The sequence below is a fragment of the Linepithema humile genome, chromosome 4, assembly GCF_040581485.1.
Source record: "Linepithema humile isolate Giens D197 chromosome 4, Lhum_UNIL_v1.0, whole genome shotgun sequence".
Taxonomy (NCBI): Eukaryota; Metazoa; Arthropoda; class Insecta; order Hymenoptera; family Formicidae; genus Linepithema; species Linepithema humile.
Genome location: NC_090131.1, coordinates 25,279,417 through 25,301,722, shown reverse-complemented (window position 1 = coordinate 25,301,722; position 22,306 = coordinate 25,279,417). Strand labels below are relative to the sequence as shown.

Genomic DNA, 22,306 nt, shown 5'->3' with positions numbered 1-22,306 from the left:
GAATCGCGCCATCCGTTGCGCGGAAATGCGCCGAAAAGGTTTTACGGCCCGCCGTGATCGACGATTCCGTCCGTCGCGCTTACTTCCCATTTTCAACCCTTACGATTTTTACGCCCTTTCTCTCTCCCGCAGGTCTCTCGCGTTCGAGAGACCTGCAGAAATAGGTTGCGAAGCGAAGCGAGGGAAGCACGTTATGTGTCGTGGACGAGGCTTGTGATCGATAGGGTCTAAACCGCCCCTACCAGACCGCCCCATACCAACGCCATTCCGTCACACCATAACCCACACGTACACACCGTGTTTGCCAACACTCTCGCGTCAGGTGCATAATGCGATATACATAAATATACGGAGGGCTGCAGGGGGGGGATATCGGCGTTACGACGGCGGCGAGAAAGCGCAACTCGTGTTTGCCGGCACGAACTCGCAAAACGATATGCTTGTCGATACCCTCGGCGCATCGCAATTATTTCTTTTTTTTTTCTCCCGAGAGCGTGCATACAGGGTGTCTCGCGTCGTCCTTCTAAATACGGATCTTTATATGAATTTGAAAAACTTCCGATCTCTTCTCTGACATTTTTGCTGGAGAAAAAACAACTTTTGCGCAAGAGTACGACGCTGTATGCACGCTTATAAAACCATAAAAATTACCGCGATAAATTAGACGGAAGGTTTTATCACGCGCGTTGATAAATTTCCCTTTTGTTTCCCAAACGAGGAAACATGACTTACACCATTGTTTCGCGCAACTCATTTTACGAAGGAAAACGTGAAAAGTTGGCGGAGGAATTTAGACAAATTGCGAATGCAGATATTTATCATACATGCAACTACTCTCTCTTCATCTTATATAAAAGATGATGAGTAAACGTCACATGAGAATCGTACGCGTATGTAGAGATGAAAGTATATCGTGGAACCTCGCCCGTGTCGTCACAGAATATCGAAATTTCATCCTTTTGACGTTTTAATCCCGCGAGAGATCTCAGGCTTTCTCCGAGATGACGACATCTCTGCATTTTCGCGACGAGATTCCGTCCCGCCGAGATGTTAGCCTTTCGATCGGGAATTCCGTAGCGTATGAATTAGTCGCATATCTCGGCGCGGAGTTCGGAGAAATTTCGTTGTCTTTATTGCTTCTAATCTACCGTGTAGATTGCTGAACGTCTGACCGTTCGTTCCGATAAGTCGCTTTCATCCCTTTTCGCCGGTGACACAGCAAGTTTATTCCCCCCATGCTGCATGCTGATGTGGCGCGCAAATGTGTGGGTGTCTATATACATACGTTTGTCTTCCCGATGAGAGTACGCAGCGATGTTTCCCCCCTATGCTCAATATTTACCTATCTGGTGTTAATCCGATGTAGATAACCCAGTTCGTAGGCGATCGTACGTAAAGGGAAAGCCAACGAACTGCGCGGAGGACGCGTATAGGCCCGTGATGGGTGTCATCGCGTAATGATACGTACACTGCACGCAAATACGTGTATAAGGACTGACGGCTGATTAAACAGTAAATTATCTCGAAAAAGAGCAGAAGGACTATTAATTCTTATTTTCCTTTTTGTATTTCTGATGATTTCATACACTTTTAGTCTGATTCGTAAAAAGTCGTGAATTACGATAAGACTCCGAGAGATAAGAATTTGCATTTTCTTAATATTTATTTTCCTTCTCGGGCATTATTTTGTCTCTACGATGTTTGCTTACCTCGTGCCATCGGTTTTAAGGTAGTTTTACGCAGAGATACATATTACGCAACGTATTATCTCGCGGTGAACTAACGATTCCCACGCAAAGATGTAAATTCTTATTCCGCGACATACGAAGTACGAGATCGAGTTCTTCGTCTTTTGATAAATCCACCCTCGCGAGTTAGATTTGCGTCGAGATTAAACGAGCAACATGGGACCCATTGTAGAGTTTGTTCTGGCGCAAGGGAAGAATATTATTCGAAGTGTGCGTCAGGACAAAATCGTAGATTTGATTCAGGATCGGATTCACGTTCGCCAGTGTCATCGATCTCCGCTGATCGCGGCCACGTTTTCGACTTCGCCGCGAGCGAACTCGCTCGTTCGCTCGCTCGCTCCATTCATACCGCGCATATTTCCTGCGCTATCTCTCCGCGAGAGCATGCGTAATTGCGAGGCCACTTCGTGTACATTCAGGGTTTGCCTGGCCTCGCCTGTGTGCCCACCTCGATGCCGCTGGCGGCGTTATAAGCCGGTGTTGGTAACCTCGTTCTGAATCAAGGCGGCGGTTCGGTCGGCGAGCACGGCCAATCGAGAACGTTTGCGGTCGGTGAATGACTGCGTCGAACGGTGCGCTTGTCAAAGCGCACACCCGATATATAAACGCTACACACACACGTGCATACAGTAATATGCAAACACCGACGCGCGACGACGCGTGCACATACACGCGCGCGCCGGGGGCGATGGGTTACGAGGGATATCTCGCCGACCGACCGACCGACCGACCATCCGTCCGACCGACCGTCCGTCCGTCCGTCCGGCTATAGGCTACAGGCGGGATGTGACAGATTTCACGGGACGACGAGCTAACGAAAAACTAGTCGGCTGTGAGGTGGCGAGAGGGCAGAGACTACATCTACCTTCCCCGGAGCGCCATCCTCGTAGCCCCGCGCGACCCCTGGAACACCGTCGCCTGGCAGCCCGCTCGCTTTTATCCGACATTCCAGCTACCGCCAGCTGCCACGAGCCAGACACACGAAGTATCCGAGAAATATATCGCTTGGCTCTATCGTAGCAGGCCTGCAACCGCTGCCTTGGTCGTGGTCGGGACTCTCCGAGTGAGTTATTATCGGATCGGAGTGTGAGCACGCGCTTTCATGGGATTCCTTTTTTCACGTATGATTTAGAAGTATCAGAGATACACCGGGAGCACGAAATTGTACCACGGATATTTTGGCCGCCGTATATATATGCACCAGGCGTGAACATTCTCCTTTAATACAATCCCCTCGACTGAAATATCGTCTTGAATAAAATCGCGAATAATAATCGCGGAAGTAGAATTGAAAATCAGAAGCAACGAGATACGCGAAAGAAGCCGGCGACAACAATTACGGTCTTCTGACGTGCCAAGAATTTGAGGAGAATTTATTAATCCGGCACATTTCTCGTTAAACCCTTCATCCCTTTTCCGACTTCTTTTTCCATCAAGGACTTCTCGTGAGCTCTTTCCTAACGAGAATCCTTGCTGCGTTGTAGAAAAAGGAGCCGACGTCTTGGACACGTTGTACGCCAACTCCGCGCTCCTCGCTCCTCGCTCGCAGTAGTAAAAGCCTTTACGATCCGCCTGGCTCGGTAATTAGAGAAACGTCCGCGCCTCATCCGTTTTCTCTTAGCGCAGCTCGCGACGCTCGTGCCATTTATTTAGTTTCGGTGACTAGATTTGTTACAAAGGTCACGGTTGCTTTTTCCACGACAAAATCAGCTGACGTTTAAAGCTTTCAATAACGCTTACAACACCAGCAATTGTCCTGACGCTTTCCACTAACGCATTTAACACTATTCAACGTTCGATATAATGACATGCAATTTTGTAGTTTTAAAAATTGTATGGATACTGTAGAAAGACGTATATAATATACGTTTTTCGTGTGCGTAAACTGAATGTGTGAGGAGAAATTGAATTAAAAGTTTACGCGCCGCTTCCATTATTTAATGTAATTAATATGCAATTATTTTTTGCGTTTATTTATGCAGCGTGCCAGGCTGCAGAGAAATAATGCACCACTTTTGTTGTTTAATGTAATTAATATGCAATCATTGTTTTCCCTATTTTTATTTTACTCAGCACGCAGAGAAGGAATATTCCTCTCTCTCTTAAAAAAAAAAATGTTTTTATGGAGAAAAAATATATACGATCTGTTTAACACCGTTAGCTTTATTAAAAATACATAAAAAATTACGGGAGCATGTGCTTGCATTCTTGCTTTTCCGAGACATTGGTATTTGGGTATGCACACTGTATATGGTACCATAATATCTAACCAAACTACTAACAGGAATTTCGGTATGGCGGTTTGTCGCACAGGTGACAGCCGCTCGATCAACGTTCCGGGTTCCTAATACATGGAGACCTTCGCACACGCAATAAGTCCATCGGGTGTCATACGGGATGTTGTGTGCCAGTCTCGATGCAGATTCTGTGTGTCAATATGTAACCATCTGAAATGAAAAGCCGCTTGATTTATTAATCGGCACCGCCACGGAATCTTGCACCGTGATGACATCAAAAAAGCTGGAAAAAATTAGAAATTCAAGGAAATATATTAAATTATACGCGAGCGCGAATGATATTAAATTCTAAAAATAACAGTGCAAGGAAGTAATCAGCTTAATTCTGACATTAATTTTGAAATACATCTTTTTAAAGTCCTTGTTAATCCACAGTTAAAAAATCCTCTACAATTTTTAAAAATTATTTCCGTGACGCATTTCCACTTTTTGCATTTTTATTCTTGTTCCGTCATTTTACGAAACATTGTAATGTTCCCATAAATAATCTTTTTTTTCTTCTTACTCGATTCTGCAGCTTCACAACTTTGAACACGATCAATCGCGCTATTCATCGACGTCCATTGGCGCGCATCAAGGAACACCTGCGTTCCTTAATCGCTGGTGGGGAAAGTTTTCGCGAGGCATAATCTGATTCACTTCATTCTCTCTCTTCATTCATCTTGTTCACGGCGCGGCGTTATCAGTCGCGCGGCAGTCCGCGACTTTCGTCGAGTACATTATCGCTGTATGCGCGCGCAACCCGAAGAACTAAAAAGTCGAGGATCGTCGTAATTTCGTCTGGCGAGATTAGAGCGTGCCGCTCGAGGGATCTTGCAGCAGGGGGGGGGGGGGCTAGAAGGGAACACGCCGCCTCGAGCGAGCGAGGCAAAGTTTGTGCGAGTAGGCGGCGATGCCCGTTCTTCTTCTTATCGACCATTCTCGTGTCCTCGAATGCATCTGGCATCTTCGTGCTTTTTCTTCCATTTCTGCTTGGCTCGCGGCGTAACTTTCGTAATTTCAAGGAACCAGTCTGCCTCTTCATCGTGTTCTCCTTGTCACAAATAAGGATCAGTAACGCGAGGTGTGGATAGTTTGAAAAGTCAGTCGCGTTGATTTAAACTTTAAGGACTGTTTCTAATTTTCAGCAGATTTCGAGTGTAACTTGCGAAACTCTCTCAAAATATTACATCATAAATAAATTATAAAGCATTTACTCAAAAATGAGAGGAAAGTATTTTATTGCGGATTTCTATGACATGGATTAGTTTCGCATTAGAAAAGCCGTATATTCACTGTGAGATCATATGCTCGTCTGCTCTTGAATTATATTGTAGTCGTAACATTTTTACACCCATTTGTTACGCATCTTCAGTTTCAGATTCAGGTTTAGTGAAAGAATTTTACGATAGCTGTTATTTTATATTCTAATAAATTATCATAAGATATTTTATAGTATTATTGAGATATAGTCTTATTTGAATTATGCATTAGTAAAATATGTATAACAAGGACATATCTCATAATTGATTCGTGCAGAGCAGAAAATACGAGATGTCCGAGATGAAAGCGTTAAGATTTAATTGGAGAAAGTATGTAATATGTAAAATATTAAAATATTTTATCATATATCAGGTCATCATATTCGTATGCATTAAACTACTTTGCGTTTTTTTTTTAACTCTGTGCACATCTGCTCGTAATAACTACTGAAAAACACATTTTCCTATGCCAAGTTGTAATCGTGATTTTCACAGCGAAAATTTTTACAGCGATATCCGACTTTGGTGGAATCTAACTGCCGTTATTTTTCTTTTGTGCTTGCATTTTTGTGGATATTTGAAAAAATAATGTGACATAATTAGTTCAGAGATTAACCAAATGGGAATGACGTGGGTTGCGCTTATTTAACGCGCAGTATCTCGAAAAACGTAAATATTGTATCTAATATCTCTCTGCTTACACAATTTTCACAGATTATAAAAAAGACATTAATGCATTATTTTAAAAACTAATTATACACACTGATGTACATAAAAAATTATTCAGGATAAAGGTAATTTGGTTATTAATATGAAGATTACATACTTTTATTAAAACAACGCGATTCGGCGAACATCGGCATTATTTATTTGCAATTTAATGTACTTTATATTTTTAATATCAGCGCTAATCCAATTTGAGCAGGAAATGCAGCCGACTGTAAATATTATGAACCGACTATTAACTCAGAACCGCCTGGAAAAACAGGATCAATTTTTCCTCGTCATCGCGTAATGCAGTTTACGCGGCATTAAAAAAGTTTCTCCATCCGGCAACGCTGAATACGCGTCTGATCCTTCAACGTCCGGTGAAATCATATCGCCTGAATATACTGAAATTTGGTCCGTTCCGCGAACGTTTTGATTAGCGCTTTGATTAGTGATTCGATTATTATCCGTTGATTGCATCGCCAACGCCGCTGCAATGCAGCAAACCACGAGCGCAGACTGAAAAAGTATTTTATATATCCATAACTATCTTTAACGCATTTAACGTACTTAATATTTTTAAGGTCCTTTTGCTAATAGTCGTTATCTGTGTGTTCGCTCGCTTAGAGTCGTCTTGTTCCGCTTTCCCGTTTCGCTATACAGAACGTTCGTTCACGAGCCGTATCAGATATCTAGTTAAGCAAAAGTAAAACAAGCTCTGGCAATTTAAAAGTTTTTCCGGTAACTACCGGCGGCGCCGCATTACTCGTGACTGCGCTTGTCACGAATCATGTTCTTTCTTAAGGAAAGTCCGAAAGTCGTCCTAACGACATGGTCGTATGAATCGGGCGGACATTTTTCTTCCCGTTCTTCCACGTTCTCATTCGGTTACCCCGATTTTTCAAAATGTCACAAGACCGGGAGCCAAGAGATATCGCTCAGAGACGGTAGAATATTAGTCGAAATCGTATCAGATAAGCGCTTGGAAATATCGCAAAGAAATTACGTGAAATAATTTATTAAAACAATTGGCGTTTTCTAAAAAAAAAAAAAAATGTATTATGTAAAGGACATAAAGAGCTTCAGAAGATTTTCGTTAAATAATGGAAATTATAATAGTGATAATATTATTCTTGCAAATTACACACAGTGCAGTTGTATAATTGCTTTGCGTCTTTTTGCACTTCTGCATGATGAAAAGTATTAAATGCGCGCAACGAGCTTTTCACAGCTTGTGAATTAATTATTAGTCGGCAACGGTAAAGAGGATTTTGAAATAAGCTCCATTATAAAGGAGGGCTTAACAAATTCGAGAAAAAGCTGTGTGTGGTCTTATGCGTAACTCTTTTTGCATTACGTGTAATATGTTATGCATGTTGAACAGAGATTTCTACGGAACTTCTATTCCAACAGAGTATTGATCAAAATGTGAAAATGATTTATTTATCGATATGTGTGTGTGTGATCGTCACTTATTAATGATAAATTATTCCAATTTCTCCACAAATTATTCTATTATCTATTTATATTATCTATAAAGCGGATAAATGTACTCCTATACAAAAAATATTTAAGGCTAATGCATATTTAATTTGCGATAGATATCAACGCGCAAGAATTCTCTCCGGTGACATTTCAAGGACACACTTATTTTATTTAACTTTCCGTCTATCACGCCAGAAAGATTCAGCCGTAAAATGCTAAGATCAAGAAGACGCGAAAAGTTTCGATACTTAACGACGCGCATAAAATCGGAAAGATGATCTCGACCAGACGACCTAGGAGACGCCTCGGTCGGTGGGTCGTTACCTCGACGGCAACAATACTTCATACTCGTTATTCGATCCTCCGCTTTACGATTATGGACAAGCGTTGATAAACGCATATCGATAAAATCATCTGCAGGACACCGTCGCGCTCGCTCGTTAACGTCTGGCAGCGGCAGGGATAACGATGATGCTGCCACTGCTAACCCCGTGTCAGCACCGGTACAGCGCTCGCGACTCGACAAATACGATTATCCGCCCACTCCGTCGGCTGAGCCGGAGCCGGCTGAACTCGAGTAGCGCTTGTGGATACACAAACTTGTCCCAGATATCGGGGTTCAACCCCTCGGCATCCTTCTCTCTCCCCATCTCCTCCATTCTCTATTTCTCTTCCTCTTGACATGCGCTGTTGGGCCTCATCTCCGCGAACATCGTCCTTGCAACTGTTTCGCAACAAACCCCTTTCGGCGATCCCTCGAGTGCCAGCAATGTGCAGCTGGTTATGTTTCTGCCTCTCTCTCTATTTATCTATCTCTCTCTCTCTCCCTCTCTCTCACTCAACATCTCCCACCTCCTGTTTCTCCTTAAACCTGGTTTGCTCGATCGTCAATTATCCGCGAAAAGGCAAATTTGCTTACGTTACAGACCTTGCTCGCTCGATTTTACTCGCTGTTACACGTTGAGTTAATTTCCCAGTGTAATCTCAACACGATCCGGTGTCTGATCGACATGGCTAAGAAATGTGCGGAAATGTAAACCTGATCGGGGAAATTTGACACGTGTCTGCCTGAGTATAATATAATATACAATGTACGAGCATCGACGCTTGATATTTTATTTATTATTATATTTATTTTACTTATTTTTTACTTTCAATTTGTATTATGTTGCTTGATACAAGATATTTGTCTACTGAAACGTAATTAAAAGTCGATCCACCGGTTATAATTTTGTAACGCGTCCTTCGTGACACATTTCGCAATTACCTCGGTACTTCGTCAAACATTATCCACGTATACCGATAATCTTGACTTTCCCATACACTTCGTTTCACGGAAGTCGCACTTCGCGCTATCGTCAAATACGCATGACAAGTTAATTTACTCGTGTTAATACGTGTATCCGTCCATTGCTTAATAGACCGAACGTTGTCGCGTTCAACTTTAATGAGGCTGCGTATTATCCCGCGCGAAACTAATGAGGTTTGTACGCGCGGTATGCGCACTTGAGAACTGCTCACGAGAATGGGAAAGCGCGAATGTAGGCTCGGCATATCGATCTGGAATCTTTTCTTTTCTTCAGTTCATCCATCACGCTACTTATCGTCCTGTAATTATTCTGTCAGTCAATCATAGCACCCTTGTTCCATTACGTGTTTCGTGTTTTCTTTTCGCGGCATTCACGGTACACGTCTATCATCAAAACGCTTTTGATAAATCCCTCGTATGATCTCTTCATAAAGTAGTACATTTCTGAACTAATTATGAAAATTATGCTCCATGCATCACATTAATACGTTTAATTCTCAAATAACTGTCAATTGTTAGTACTATTTTGTACAAATATGAATTCAAATTAAACATTAATTTAATAATGAATACTACACTAGTTTATTATTTCCCGTAGAATTTAACGAACGCTTTGGACTACTGCATTCTATCTATTTAAATTTGCAACGATAATGATGTAACAAAATACAATATGTTATAAATCACGGTTTATAATATAATTGAAGAGTTTGATACAACAGCGTTTCAATATACCTTTTTAAGAGTTTAAAAAAATTATTTTTTTTAATTCTGAAGCTATAATAATAATTAGGTTTATTAATTAAGTAGATTAATTTTTGCAAGTTCTTAAAAAAAAGTAAATATACATCACGAAATTTTTGTATCGAATCCTTCTTTTTATTTCGTGTTTTTTTATCATACTGGAAACTTGTTTTCTTTAACCAGCGTAACGAGAAACAATTTCTTCGGTTATTTCGAGCAATTAAGAAGGAAGGGAACCGAGAGAGTGGCTCATATAATGAAGCAAAACGATCGGTATACCGCAATCCGCAAGTTTCCCGCAAACACAAGCTGATTATGCAGCCGAAAGCGAGGGCTCTCGTTGTCTGCTCTTAGCGCGTAATGCGGCGCAACGGACCGAGGACGCATAATACGTGGGATGGCATGTTCGACAAGCGGCGTTTTAATTTGCTATCGATTGATAAGGCCATGCCGCGGATTATGAACAGGATCGTACGCGGTCTGACAATCCCAGCGCAACAACAGTCGCTCGGTTCACATATACGTTTACATCCTGCATACTTGCTTTAGGCAACGACACCGCTAATTGCATTCGACTTCCTCACGCGCCGTCGTCGCGCAACGAGGTTATTATCAGCCCGTTGGCACACTTTCCCAGATGCAGCGTAAAATTGATATTCCGGTGAAGAAACTTTTTTCACGAGAGTCTTCGAAGAATGTTAGAGAAATATGACATTTATGTGTGTCTGCGAATTTGAGTCGTAGACATTTTGTTTTTGTTGGTGTCAGAGAATTATGTATTTAAATGCTTGCGGCTATTTTCAGAATTTTCCATATGTGTATTACACTTGTATAAAAAGGAAGAGTTCGTACGTGGTGAATTTTTAAAATGTTTTAATTCGAGAAATGATGTTGACTCTCATTTTTCTAAAAATATATTTCACTATTTGGTCTGTCGATTAATCTATTTGGGGTGAATATCGGATAAAGAGAGCCGGCCGACAAACGACGTTTTAATTTCATATCGATTAGAAACCCCACGGCAGATTACAAGCGGTATCACGTGGGCCAATAGTTTCATCGACACGACGGATATAGTAGGGCTTAGCTTTATACGAGGTAAACGGGTGACAAAGCATGTTTCTCGAACGATGAGTACCGTGTAACAGGGTAATTAAGGTCGCAGGTGCATTAAACGGAGAAACACGATGCAGCTTTTTCGAGCCTACGTTTACAGCGCGTTTATTGATGTATTGTCAAGGTAAAAGATCGGGCAACTTTGAAGTCTCAATTCACGCTGGATGCGTTTAATAACGGCGCGCGCTAGAAAAAAGATATTATAAAAAGGATTAATCGTGTTCGGTCGTAGCGTAATTGATACGCTATTTTCTTATTATTGAAATTGATTAATGAATATTATGCAGCTTTTGATCTATTTTTGCAAATGTGGAAACTCTTTTCTTCTCTGTCTCTCTCTCTCTGTCTCTCTCTCTCTCTCTCTCACTCTCACTCTAGATAAAATTAATTACGAGCAATCCTTTCTGAACACGTTCATTGCACGGTGTATTTTTAGCGAGTGACATATGAGATCGTTTATTACAGTCATAATTACGTTGCGAAGGAACTTTCGGATTTGTGATGCGGCGGCGAGCGAAAATTGATTCAATTCACGAGTCGCGTTACACCGCTGATATTTAATTAACCGAACCGCAGAAATAGACGGTATGTGTGATTGGATCAACTCTCTCAGCGTGCAACCGTGCAATCGAAAACAAAAATCCGATTCGAGGAAAATAATATTGAAAAATTAACAGTGGAAACGTATTTGCAATGCGTTTATTTATACTCCGGACGAAAAACATTGTTGGCTCGTATTTGAAATTCATTAGTTATACTAAATTCGTTCGAACACCGTTGCATAATGTTATTATGTAAATGTCATTATTCGGTATTATTAACTTTTTAACATTAAGATCTCTTATGGGTTCTTGTTGAGCAAACGCAATGTTTGTGCGATAATAGTTTAGTCGATAATCTACGAGAATAGCTACTCCAATTCTTTTTAGTTGTTTTTTTTTTTACTTTTAAATTATTATTTCACGATTGCAATTATATTACTTACGGAAATACAGCGTATAAAGTAAGAGTAAAAGATAATCGTGACTTGGAAGAATTTTTTCTTAATAAGGATATTCTGGCGAGAACGATTGCTGAAATTCGTGTAGAAGCTGAATAAAACGCCGTTGCTTGGCAACGATGGCAGACAATGCGAGCGGATGCTGGGCGATAACTGGCAATCTATTAATCTTGCGTCAACAGTCGGAGACTCGGCCGAAGGGGAAGAGCTTTTCGCGCGCCTATAAGAGCGGGACGAGCTAACATGGGAAATGACGCGATCATTTCATTATCGTTCCGTGCTGAGCCGTCATCCGTGGAATTTTGCGAATTTCCAGCCTCCCGCTTGGCATCGCCATTATTCACGGCAGATAATCCTCATTAATCTCTATTTCTTCTTCAGAAACGGCTATTCAGTAAGGCCGCTTGCCGCTTTCGGCAGACAATTTCGGACCGCTACGCGAATATTTATACAGAATCGGCTTTATGCAGATTACTTATGATAAGCACACAAGTACGACTGCAATAAAAATATAACTAATTCGTTAATATATTTGCTACAGCGGGAAAATGGTACTAAATGAGAAAGCGATTATCTCAAATATACTTTTAATATAACTATATTATTATTTTAAATATAGAAAAGTATTTTTTTTATTACTGTTTTAAATTTACACAAAAATTAATTAATTTACAATATAAAGAAATTAAACGATGATTTTATATAAGTGTGCTTAAGAATGGCGCAATGTGAAAGATTACCGAATGCACAATTTTGATGTGTATTCGGTAGTCTTTAATTCTATCTGCCAAAATAAAAAAAGTCTAAAATATACTTTTCAATCAATAACGAATTCGCCCTGCTTCGCACGGAATTAATTTTGTGGCTTATCTCTGTTTGCCTCAAGGCAACTTCTTTGAGGGACAACCGAAACGCGTATAAAGCGACGAAGCAGGAAACGAATCTCTCAACGATGTGTTGTATTAGGGATTCCTTTGGGACGTTTCTCGCGGCTTTTACATTCAGTCACCTCCTTTACAAACCGCAGCGCGCCGCGTTCACTTCGGTGGCTTTTCGAAGTTTCACAAGGAAGCATAACAGATATTTTTTTTCCTATCCATGTTTTGTGAAACAATAAAGCGCGTTTGCTTGCGAACAGAGGAACTTAGAAAGAACAACGGCGTTCTTCCTGTAAACTTTATAGATATTTACTTTCGTACTCATGTGACAATTTTTACTAGAAGAGAAAACTCAAAGCATAATCAAATATTTGGTACAAATAGATGCACCATGGGCGATGTAACGTAATTCTGGCTCGCTGGGATATTCACTGAGCTTTCTTTCCTTTGCGTTCATATTTATTATGCTACATTCACAAATGTGATATTTGCAAAGAGAAAGAGAGACAGATAGAGAGAGAGAGCGCGAACATTTCAATTTCATTTCGCTATAAGCCAAAGTTCGGATCTTTTTATTTTATGAAAGAGAACCAGAAATATTAAAAAAATTTCTGAAAATACTTCTATCACATTACATTTTAAACGAGAATAATTTGCTAAAGCTGAAAGACTTCCATAATAAATGAGCAAGCTGATGCGAAAATTCGTGTCAGTAATTAAATCGAGAACTCTATATTTACTGTTTCTACATCAAAGAAATGCACTGTTGTTGCTAATATGACATATCCGTTCTCTGTTGTTAAATTTTTTATGCTGCAAACGCGGCTATTTTGAAATTTTCGCGTATACGTAGCTGTAAGTGAATAAGTCTCGTGTATAGTCAGACGTGCAAGCAGTTGTCGAGTACGTGTTCTCAAATACAGTTCCGCATGATAAAAATATACATTGCTTCACTAAGGAAAGATGCTGGCCTACCTCGCTGGCTTATCACGTATATGTATGTCGCCGCACGTTTTGCGGAAGATTGGAAAAAGGTCTTTTCAGTCCAGAACGTGCGGATCGGTATTTTTATGATGCGGCGTAATAGTGTGCTATAAGCAGTATCGTAAACACTTGAATAATTTTATTTGTTGAATTGAATTGACTTCAGAATCTTCGATCTGTAGCTTTTATTCACGCGTATCGCACTTTAAATAATGGAATGATCGTACTCAGAATATCGTGTCATCCGGTTTATTTGTGCGGCTTTAAATCAGCATGTTATAATGCAAGCGAGGGAAAATATGCCACGATATCGGGCCATTGTTAAGTGGATACGATATACGAGGCACGAATCGAGAGTAGAGTCGTGGCGCAAGTCTCTAGCACTTTCGTGCGCTTTTCGCGCGATGCTATCTCCACGTAAGTCGAAACGAGCCCAGGTGGCGTAAAATTAATCTCGTAATATGCGATGCCGGGTTTACGAACCGTGGTTTCGGAGGTTAAAGGTCGTCGTAACTTCGTTAATATTCCTGCTGGTGTTTTGAACAGCGAGAACATTTTTCGCGCAAAAATAAAACGGATAGGTAGCTTGTTCAATTTAAAAATGCTGTGTAGAAATGTATGCATAGAAATATACATCGTGAAATACGAAGCAAGCATAATAGTTTTTTTAATAACTGGTATTCATGCAGCGTCTTTAACTGTAGCAAATATATTTTTATAAATAATGTGGAAGTGTATTTAAAAATTTATAATTATGAAAATATATACATTTCTAAATATCAATGTATGGACAGCGATTTATTAAGAAAAGAAGTGCACAAAAGCGCGACAAAATTATAAATTTTTTTTTATCTTTAATCACGCATCGCTAATCAATGTTTTATTGCATGCGCATCTCACTAAATATGCAAAAAAATTGGCACAGTGAAAATTTCTCCACAGTTTATAGTCTTGACTAATTAAGCTATACAACGACGTAATCCTTAATTTACTGCGCAATAAACTACCTGTGTTGATAGCGATGTTCATATATTACGAACGCGCAACAGGTCCAGTTGATATTTTTCTCTTTCAACATAAACGCTTGAATGCTTTCGCTATTTAATAATAGAAATGGAAAGAATAATATATTTCATCTGATATTTTTTTTAAATCACAGAAAAAATTATGAAGATATATAAGTATATATAATACATATATAGAGAATATGTGTTTTTGTTAATTTACGAAATTACAATATTATTTTATTTAAAATAATTTATTTTTTATCATGTAACAAATTTATTGTAGAATATCATGATTTAAATTTATATTTAATAGAAAATAAATTACAGGTAACGATAAATGTCACACAAATCATATTTCAATAAATAATAAATTACTAATTAAAGTTGCTTTGCCGATGCCCCCCGAGTCTCATTCTCTTCTCTGAAGTTCATCGATGGCCGCTCTTTCATCGCATTTATAAAATGCGAAGGCCAATTACGATCACGCGAATTTTATATGGTATTGACCGATATTGTCTGTTCTCGCGACCCAAACCTTGTCACTTCATGACAAAGAAAAAACTCGAGAAAAAACACGAATTTACACGGAGAAAATTGCACGGAGTTATGATACTGTTCGACACTCAGGGTGTCCGGAGCAAACAAACAAGCGACAGAGAGAAATCCAAAATATAGAGTACGCAGCTACAGCGCAAACATTCTTACCAAACGTCGCGAGGTGACTTTGAAACTCTTAACATTTGAGCATTTATCGAACATTGATCGAAATCGAGTTTAATTTTAAGACTTTCGAGATCGACTTGTGGCATTTGGTGGGGTTGTTTACTTCGTACAGCGACATTGGTACGGCGACACTCGCGCACGGCGACACTCGCGTACGGCGACACTCGCGTACGGCGACACTCGCGTACGGCGACACTCGCGTACGGCGACACTCGTACAGGGCAGATCGTTCGGTATCGGTGCGTACAAATTAATTGTTAATCGTTTTGGACTTCCCTTTATTCCATTTTTTTTTATAGTGTGTCGAACATATTCTAGTTCCGTGCAATGATATCCAAGTATTATCTTTGTCTTAATATGATAAAGTTCGCGTTGAGAATGCCGTATAAAATATCGTGCTATTAATTAATAATAATATCGTGCGTATTAATTAATAATAATTAATTGAGTTTTCGCGAGTTGTGAATCGTGCTTCCATACTGAGAGGAGAGAGGAGGAGGAGGCTCGGGATGGGCATCGGGTAACGGCGGAGCAACTATAAAGTGAGCATTTTATTATTTTTTTATTTGTTATTTACAAAATATATTAATTGTTTATTCTCGTGGCGCAAATATTTTTCACATATTTGATATTTTACTATTTTAAATATTTATATGAGAATTAAATTTTCTTTGGTAATTATGTGATTTGTCTGTCAAATATAATAAAATAGGTTAAATATGCATTTTAGGTTACACAGCGCCGATTTTTTGTTGCGCTTTAGATATGTTGTAGGGGAGGTTGTCCCGAGTAATTTCCCGCAAAAATTAAGTGGGGGACGGCATTGATTTAGGAGATATAACAAATTGAAGTTTCACAATAAAGATCGTGTACGCCGTAATAAATGGTTATTATTTGATCAAAAATCTGTTTACAACATTTACGCGTGGGCGGAGCCCCTCTCCACCGCCCACGTATTCCGTAAATATTTTTCACCAGAATGAGAAGTAAGGAAAAATAATGAACTACGAGAAATAAAAGAGAAGTAAAGGCGACTGTTGACAAAATATCTACGACCAAAGTAGCTTTGTTTACATTCTTCAACGACGTACACAAATTCCACTGCTCTTAATATCAGCTTATAACACCTAAAGTAGAACATTAAAATTGTGAAACTTTCATTTGTTATATCTCTTAAATGCCGTCCCCCACCTAATTTTTGCGGGGAATTACTCAGAATAACTTCTCCTACAGCATATCTAAAGCGCAACAAAATCGGTGCTGTGTAACCTAAAATGCATATTTACCTAAAATTGTAAAAAGTTTAATACACGCAATTATTATTTTTTAAAAAATATTTATTATTTTGACCAATACTAATAATAATGTGTTATTTTACAGATCGACATGGTTTACAACTCCCCTGCTGCGCATCGAATCGGTGAGTGCTACATTTTATCTTTATTTTATTGAAAATTGAAGCAATGAATCTACGAAAAAAAATACTATATTTAATACAGTAGATGTTATCGAACTATTACTACTATTGTATTATAGAGAGAGAGATACTGTTAAAAAGATTAAAAAATTTTAAATAATGCAGAAACATAAAATAGATATAAGATTTCGTAAATTCATTGTCTTAGAATGCATGAGCTAAGATAGATTAATGGGAATATTTAACTCTATAATGTGTGTAATTTATCTTTATTGTGTGCACACAAAATTGCACGTACAAAGCTTGTAAAGTAAAGCTTTTTACATTCATCCATCGATGCGATTATTTTGGTATTTTGTTATCACGAAAGAATATTAATTATCAAGATACTAAGTCGTCCAAAGTTTATAAGACAAACCTACAATCATAAATGAAACAAAAAAGCAAAATAGGTATTTTATATGCTAAAAAATACTCTGCACATGTAAGATTTAAAAAAATGCAATTAAAAATATGTAATATATTAATTATATATATATATTACTCTTTATTATAAAGAATATTACTCAATTTTTTAATTGATTGAATTTATATTTTTTAATTAATAATATTTTTGAATTGGTGGTTAAGTTATCTATGCATTTCGTAAATTTTGTGTTCGAATTATATTATTTTCCGAATTTTCCAGCTTAAAATTAGTTTGAACATACTTTTAGCTTAATAAATTCAAACTATTCGATGTTCGATCTCGAGATCTGAACTGTCCAAAATGTTTCTGAAATTTTCGAGCACTAATTTTAATAATTAAAAAAATTGTTTTCTTTTTTATTTACAATGTTGATAATAGTTTTTTTGATTTAAACCATTTCTGAATGATACGTCGAGCTGTCGTAAACCTTAGTTTCTTTCGAGAATCGTGTTTTGCTCCGCTAAAATGCGAAACGTCGCGTACATTTGGCAAGATTCAAAGAAATGCGAGAGTTTCATTGACGGGACCAAAAGGTACAAGGCGATGGCGCGCGGCCGGAACGATTTGGAGCGTGAAAACTGTAACATGGAAAAACACTCGCGCCAGGTTCCCGAAGATTGGAAAAGCTCGTAGAAAGTCGGTAGACGAATTCCTTCTCGTCGCTGATTTTTCCCGTTACACGTTCTAGCCGGGTAGCCTTTAACCTTACCTACTGCCGCGATACAATATTTCATTGTGTTTGCCGGATACGAAATCACGTTCGAACAAGAATCGTTCGTTCGACAACTTGTTCAAGATTTGTTTTAGTGTATAGTTCCAAATATTTATTTGAAAGAAATTTGTCGTGAAAAGTACTTCGACATTAGCTAATGTTAATCAGCACTTATATTATCGGAAATGCACAGATTTAACGTTCCGTGAAGAATAATATGCTTTTTCCATTTCAGTTTTTTTCCCACTTATAATTTTACTATATTATTAATTATTTTATTCTTATTTTAACATTTTAATTATAATTGAATATATGGAAGTTATAAATGTAACGCGTTGCACACATATCTTATTTGATTATCAAGCTTCGACGCTGCGAGTTGAATATTCGATGATCTCGAAGTGCATATTCGTTCGGCGTATCGATTTTTCCTGATTGCTCGGGTCGGCGAGTTCGATTTGCAGCATAATAAAATTTAATAGGATGGTTGAAAGGAGCGAGGGGGAAATGAGGGGCGCGGTATAGAGAAAAGTACATAAACCTACATACGAGGCAGTATGTACAGAACGGAATAGCAAGGATAACATAACCGTGGATTCGAAATTCGAAACGGTGAACGAACGTCGCGGGTTATCGAGCGGACTAATTTCATTCTTGATCCCGAGCATTAGTTCTGCTATCGACATTCGTCTCGAGAGCCGGAGAGTGTTAATTCACGGGCGTAGAGATCCCGAAGAAATACCTCGATCGGACAAGGGTTGCCACTCAGAGTTTCTGAAAACGGCGATGTCGATAGAGTCACCTTCATGGTTCCTCTTTGATCTCGATCAATCTTGATTTATCATGAGATCTGTCACTCATCTCGACAAAGCGAGACGCGAAATGGTTGCCGCACCCCCAGATTTGTTATTCGATGCTTTATTAGTTGGCTTCTTATCATTAAATTAATTGCTGATTATTAAACGCGTCAACAGCATAAGAAAGAAGGTCCTCGCGACAGCATTTATTCGTTAATTCGGAAACGTAGGATTAAACCCTGTCATTTGTCATATGAACGATATGTTTACTTTATTATAAAATTATTAAATTATTACATCGATATGTATATAATTCTATTTTTCGTGAGCTGTGAAATATTTTTTTTATTTTGTTTTATATTGTTATTTTTAAAGATAACGCAGCAATTTTCTTTCTAATTTATTGAGCCATTGAGGAGTCATTGAAAAGAGTGGAGATACTTTAACGATGAGAAATGCAAATTTTCGAGTGATTCCAAGCGAATTTATGTGCCTTCGCCTGTTCCGGATCAATGTCTCGCGATCGTCGGTGCTCTTCTGTGTAGAGGATATGTTCCCAATATCTATTCATAGCGTGTGGTCTGACATAGAACCGAACTTTTCCCTCTGCCGAGCGAATGAGGCATTTTTCGGTTATACCTTCGAAAAAAGTAGCTTCTTGATCGAATGGAGGGTTGCAACGCGGCTTTCGATCAAGCTATTGTCTCGTTTCGTAATTCGTCTGGCAAGACAAATCGCTTGGATTCGCCGTGAGGTATCGCTCAGCTTGCGCGTCTCGATCTTACCGAAACTGCGGAACATACATCAGTTTTTTTTTTTGCCCGACAAGAGTCTATCCATCTATTGGCACGTAGACGCCGCGCATCCAGCTGAGGTAATCCTCGCTTTTTGCATGGGAAAGGTCGGCGTGATGTACCGGCGATTTACCTTGGAGACGCGGATTTATGCGCACTCTAAAACGCATTTTGCGAGCACTTCAACGAGATTACCGGTGCCGATGCGAATGAGTTATCGAGCTGTTTCTAATTCTATCTCTGACTTGAGCTCTCAACTTTTACTCCATTGTAACATGATTGCATGTTCTTGTACAAAATTAAATTTTATAGAAATGCGTGTACTCTATGTACGCGAATGCAATAAGTAGTAGAAAAAGTCTGTTACGTGTCTGTCGGATGTTTCTCTTCTTTGTGACTGTAATTCACCCTCAATGTCAGGATTGTTAGTAAAAAATGATGAATCGCCCACCTCTGGGGTTGCGCAATGAATTCAAAATTATGCGTTTTATCGTTTCGCGCCGCTACTCAGTTTTTTTCTCACGTAGGCAATTCTTCACGTAACGCGATAAGAATGACACAGCTCATCCTTCTTAACAACTATATTTGCGCCAGCGTTATCGAATCATCATTGTCATTTTCAATCTTTAATTATAAAGCGTTATTTAATTATCTTTAATTATATAAACGTAAATTGGAGAAACTAATTCTAACCTTTTAAATTTTGTATAAAAAACTTATCGAAGAAACTAAGATTTGCGTGATTCTAAGTCTCAAAAATCGAATATCACACATATTTATATATCTTGCCTTTTTCTCTATCCAAATTTTAAAGATCAAACTTCTTTATAACGCTTTACTCGGTTGAATAAGCGAACATGTGAAACAATGGCAATTATGATCACCTTTTCACGCCACGACCGCCGCATACGTCTTGCTCGACATCTCGCCGTTTCACCTCGAAGGGTTTTTTTTCTCTTCTCTCGGCAAAGAGCGAGAGAGAGCGAGAGAGAGAGAGAGAGAACGACACACGGGGTAAGTTATACAAGAGTGGTGGATGCTGGGAGGGTTGGCGGGGGGACCGATTCGGCCGGTGGTGCGCGCCGAGGAGAACGCGCCGCCCGCTCTTCGGGGCGTGCGGGAGAGTCAGTGCGCGGCGAGGCGCGCCAGCTGCCGCACGTCATGATTCTACCCCAGGTGAGCGACGATGTACCCAGACACCAGTACCACCCCGTCGTTAACAGGACGACCGCCGATAATCGTGAATATACACACTCAAATGATAGTCCTGTCCAGTGCATGATGAGTGTCGGCGACCTTTTACGTTGGCTCTTCATTTCGTCAGCACGAAACAGCATGAGTAAATCTTGTCTCGTCTCTCCTTTCCCACTCTTCCTCCCCCCTCCTCTCCCTTTTTCGTTGCCCCCTGACATTCCTATGACACCCCGCCCTATGTGTCGTTATGTGTAACACGTATTTACGTGAAAAATTTGAAATTTTAGATAAGATCGGAAAAGAAAAAAGTAAATGCCGCGCAGAGTGCAAGTACGCGAGTATTACCGCGGGCATATATCGCAGTGATGTGAGCGACCGGCATGAAAATTCGGCGTGTTTCGGCTTTCAGTGCCGTGACCGCGCGGGGGAGAACGACTTTCGGGGTTTGTTTCTAAAGCCGGAAGTGAGTGAAGAAACGAGATCTCATCGCCGAGCCGGGGGAGGACGGTCCCGTTTGAGTGAAACCGAATTGTGCTCGAAGAAAAATACGTTCTCTCATGTGTCATTAGCCCTCTCGTCGATTTTGCGTATCGGGGGTGGTGACGAATATACTGCACGTTTCTAGTTTCGTGAAAACCACAAATTGCATCGTCATATTTAACATCGTGAAATTTGATGCCAGACGTGTCGGGAAAATCGATTCATTCATCAGCGAAATACAGAGTTCGCGGGTAAAAATAACCCAAAAGATAACGCTGGCGATGTAAAGTTTGATTTATGAGAAACGAAGGCGTAATCGTTGCTGCAATCTAATCGGAACTTAATTGATATTAAATCTTATTTCGATCAATGAAAAGTCGAAAAAACGCGTCAAGTCAATATTTCTATTTTTTTCGCGCAATTTGATACCAAAAAGGAAAAAACTCGTTTATCGTCGGTTTAAAACTATTGCGAATAGGCGTTGGTACGCAGAAAACGCGAGTTTTTTGTAAAAATTAAATTGTATCAAAGCTAGAATTTTTTTAGTGTCATGAATTGTTGCGGATACCTCGAGCGTTTTTTTTTTTATTTAAGCTTGAAAAATTTTTTACGGTACACGGAACTTCACAGATAATTTTACGAATCGGACTTCCTGTGAACAGTAGCTTTTCTATCGCCGCAACAGGTTCTCGTATGTTTTGGTCGTTATCGTCACGATAATGCTAATTCCTCTATCGCGTACTTCCGCAGATTGATTATCAGTGATTGGTCGGAGGAAACGAGCCTGCGAGGGCGGAAGGCGAAATTTATATATCAAGGAAGCTAAATGCTTGCACTTGTTATGCTTAGTTTGTATCACCTGTATCTGCACAATATGTAATTTTGCATGTCTTTGTTACTGCAGAATGCATAGAATTATCGAATTTGATGTTGCGACTTTGAGATATTTATACGACAGAAATATAAGAGAGACAACATATTGATTTTTTCAAATTTTTCACGTACGCATAATTATTTCACAAGCAAGCATATAACACATAATATAACACATAAATTTTCGATGAATATTTAACAGCAATATATTTGTATATACATTATATATTAAGTACTGTATAACTTAATTAGCTTTAAAGACTCGTTTAAAGAGACCTTTCTAGGAGAAATTGAAATATATATTAATTTATTCAACAATTTAAAATATAT

At 39.2% G+C, this 22,306-nt stretch overlaps 1 protein-coding gene and 1 long non-coding RNA gene across 8 annotated transcripts in view; one reads left to right on the top strand and one right to left on the bottom strand.

The window, feature by feature from the left end:
- Window positions 1–22,306, top strand: part of Dop1R1 (Dopamine 1-like receptor 1) — a 129,311-nt gene that overhangs the window by 32,347 nt on the left and 74,658 nt on the right. For 2 of the 7 annotated variants that reach the window (XM_067354440.1, XM_012367372.2), the window contains one exon: window positions 16,621–16,660. Coding sequence is in view for 2 of the 7 variants with exons in the window: in XM_012367369.2 (XP_012222792.1) it covers window positions 20,616–20,669 (54 nt within the window). In the remaining 5 variants the exon portion in view is untranslated. Of the gene's footprint in view, window positions 1–15,422; window positions 15,783–16,620; window positions 16,661–20,516; window positions 20,670–22,306 lie in introns of those variants that run through there. The other 5 variants (XM_067354439.1, XM_012367369.2, XM_067354437.1 and 2 more) reach the window with 5 other exon arrangements.
- The window catches only part of LOC136999762 (uncharacterized), a 60,094-nt gene continuing 41,681 nt past the window's right edge, over window positions 3,894–22,306 (bottom strand). The window contains exon 3 of the long non-coding RNA XR_010890080.1: window positions 3,894–4,195. This is a non-coding gene — a long non-coding RNA (uncharacterized lncRNA). The remainder of the gene's footprint in view (window positions 4,196–22,306) is intronic.